This window comes from Vombatus ursinus, unplaced genomic scaffold (genome assembly GCF_900497805.2).
Source record: "Vombatus ursinus unplaced genomic scaffold, bare-nosed wombat genome assembly UNPS02009205.1, whole genome shotgun sequence".
Lineage (NCBI taxonomy): Eukaryota > Metazoa > Chordata > Mammalia > Diprotodontia > Vombatidae > Vombatus > Vombatus ursinus.
In genome coordinates this window covers 25,505,178-25,508,126 of record NW_020948983.1, presented here as the reverse complement: position 1 = coordinate 25,508,126, position 2,949 = coordinate 25,505,178, and the positions used below count along the sequence as shown (strand labels likewise).

The 2,949-nt window shown below is 55.2% G+C and overlaps 1 protein-coding gene across 1 annotated transcript; it reads left to right on the top strand.

Moving 5' to 3' along the window:
- Positions 1-737: 737 nt before the first annotated feature.
- Positions 738-2,002, top strand: TLNRD1 (talin rod domain containing 1). The gene has a single exon (XM_027852154.1). It carries the CDS (start codon positions 812-814, stop codon positions 1,919-1,921), a length of 1,110 nt encoding a protein of 369 aa, XP_027707955.1. The 5' UTR covers positions 738-811; the 3' UTR covers positions 1,922-2,002.
- The last annotated feature ends 947 nt before the right edge of the window (positions 2,003-2,949 follow it).

Here is a 2,949-nt window from a genome sequence, read left to right as displayed (position 1 = left end):
GGGCGCCCGGCCCCGGCCAGCGCTAAATCTGTGCTCAGCTCCCTCCGGACTCGACTCTCGCAGCCTGGCTGACCGAGGCGAGCCACACCCTCCGCTGGGTGGTTGCTGCTGCTGCTGCTGCTTCCTGATAGCCGGAGACTGGAGAAAGAGAGAGAGATGCGGGACGGCTGCTCCCGCCGCTGCTTGTGCGTGCCTCCGTCTCTGCCGCTCCAAAGTGACTTCTCTTTCGGTTGCGTTTCTAGAGACACACGTGCGCCTAGGTGCCCGAGCTTGGCCCTCTAAGTGCTGAGAACAGAATCGGGTTTGTGCATCCGCAGTCTCCCGGAGCTCCTCCCTAAGAAAAAGGATTTTGATTTCAAAGAAAGGAAGGAAGGACAACTCCCAGCCTCCCCCACCCCAGTCGGCTTGGCAGGGCCATGCCCAGGAAGGAGGCGGCGGTGGCTCCACGGCGGAGACAGAACCAGTGCGGACTTTCCCGGAACCCGACTGGTGGGGAGTGCTGATTTTGTTTTTTTCTTGCCTTTTTTCCCGGCGGTTGATGGTGCTTGCAGCCCCCAAGGCAAAGAGGCAGAACGCTGAAGTGCTTCCCTCCACCCCTAAGGCGGCCGTCCGTTTTCTCTTCTTTGCTCGCTTCCCGCCCTGTCTCTATCTCGGCCGCCGCAGCCCTGGTGCCATCTGCTCGCGGCGGTGGATGGCATGATGGTGCGGAGAAGGCAACGCGGCCCTGCCCAGCTCAGTCGGGACGGCTCCGGGGGCGGCAGCGGCGGCGGTAGCGGGCTCCCCAGCGGCATGCCAGTGCTCCCCCGGCGCTATGGCTAGCGGGAGTTCGGGGAAGTCTACTAGCGAGGCGGCTTCTCCTCCTGCTCCTGCTAGCGGTGTTTGTCACTCGAGTGCCGTCGGGGTCGGCTCGCAGCCACGGAAGAGGCTTGTCTCGGTCTGCGACCACTGCAAGGTGAAGATGCAGCTGGTGGCCGATCTGCTGCTGCTGTCTAGTGAGGCGCGACCGGTGCTGTCGGAAGGCTCCACTGCTTCCTCCGGCCCCGGAGGTGAGTCCTTTGAAAAGTGTCGGGACACCATCATCGCCCGCACAAAAGGGCTCTCCATCCTGACTCACGACGTACAAAGTCAACTCAACATGGGCCGTTTCAGCGAGGCCGGGGACAGTCTGGCGGAGCTGGGCGAGCTGGTCGTCTCGCTGACCGAGTGTTCGGCTCATGCCGCCTACTTAGCCGCGGTGGCCACCCCAGGGGCACAGCCGGCACAGCCGGGCTTGGTGGACCGGTACCGAGTGACCCGCTGCCGGCACGAAGTGGAGCAGGGGTGTGGGGTGTTGCGAGCAACTCCTTTGGCGGACATGACACCCCAGTTGCTGCTGGAGGTGTCCCAGAGCCTGTCGCGCAATCTCAAGTTCCTAACGGACGCCTGCGCCCTGGCCAGCGAAAAGTCCCGGGACCGCTTCGCCCGAGAGCAATTCAAACTGGGCGTCAAGTGCATGAGCACCAGCGCGTCGGCGCTGCTGGCCTGCGTGCGGGAGGTGAAGGCGGCGCCCAGCGAGCTGGCCCGCAGCCGCTGCGCGCTCTTCAGCGGGCCCCTCGTACAGGCGGTCAGCGCCCTGGTGGGCTTCGCCACCGAGCCCCAGTTCCTGGGTCGAGCCGCCTCCGTCAGTTCCGAGGGCAAGGCGGTGCAAACCGCCATCCTCGGTGGGGCCATGAGTGTCGTGTCGGCCTGCGTGCTCTTGACCCAATGCCTCAGGGATATAGCCCAGCACCCCGACGGGGGCGCCAAGATGACAGACCACAGGGAAAGGCTGAGGAATTCAGCCTGCGCCGTCTCGGACGGCTGCAACCTGCTATCTCAGGCACTAAGGGAGAGGTCTTCGCCCAGGACTTTACCGCCAGTGAATTCCAATTCTGTGAATTAACCCTATCCCGACTGCCCCCCACCCACCTTCACCCCCTTCTCCAGTTTATTCCCTTCTTGCCCCTGATTGTGACTACAGAAAAATACTTCCCTCCCCGCCCATTTATACCAAAGAAATCGCTTAGATGAAGTTCACCCCTCCACACCCCATTTTCCCCCCTTTCCCTCTACCCCACTTGAAATTCACGAGAGAAATACCTTCAAAAGCATCACCATAAGTAGAAACAAAAGTGAGGGAGAGTCTAACCTTGGAAAGTTTTATACAATTCCTGGGATTGGGGGATGGGAGAGCTTTAACCGTGCTGGGTTCGGTTTCTTTTCTTTTCTGCCACCCTCCCACCCCTATTCCCAACTCTACAACCATTCTTTCAGAAATTCCCATCCACATCTTACTGTTAAATTGCGCAGGAAGGAGATTATAGATTTTTTTTTTGTCCTTTTTTTGTTGTTGTTTTAAAGGTTACCTCAGTTTCACACATTAGACATGGATGTAGCTACCTTTTTGTATGTGTTTTTTTTTTTTTTTAAATTGAATGTTGGGTTAGAAGTACACTTGTTGTGGAAAGAGTGAAGGTTATGAGTTTTTTGCCATGTCTTTTGCGAATTGGGGGAAAGCTACTGTGAGTGTGTTTTCAAAAATTTACACTATAACAAAAGTGATTTTTTTCCCCAATGTCAGTTTTTATCATGCATGTACTGGAGTATTTATTTCATCTATTAAAATGTTATGTTTCTCAGATGTCTTTTGGCCATTCTTGTTACCTATTTAATAATTTTTTTTTTTGTTAAGTGGAAGTGTTTAGGTCTTTAAAATTTACCCTTTCACCAGCTGCATTAGGACAGAAATTTGAATTGGTTTATCTTCTGCCTCCATCCTTCCTACCCCACCCATTTTTACTTTTCCCTTAGAGTCTTTGTGAAAATAATGTCACCTGGTTCGTTTAGAATGCTAAATTGTGTACAGAAGGCCTGTGTGGAACGGACCTTTGTCTGGTCAAAACAATGAAGACTGATCAATGTTTCTGGATT

Bases quoted from the DNA above. Each gene is read 5' to 3' on its own strand.
- TLNRD1 (XM_027852154.1), top strand. From the start codon at position 812: ATGGCTAGCGGGAGTTCGGGGAAGTCTACTAGCGAGGCGGCTTCTCCT.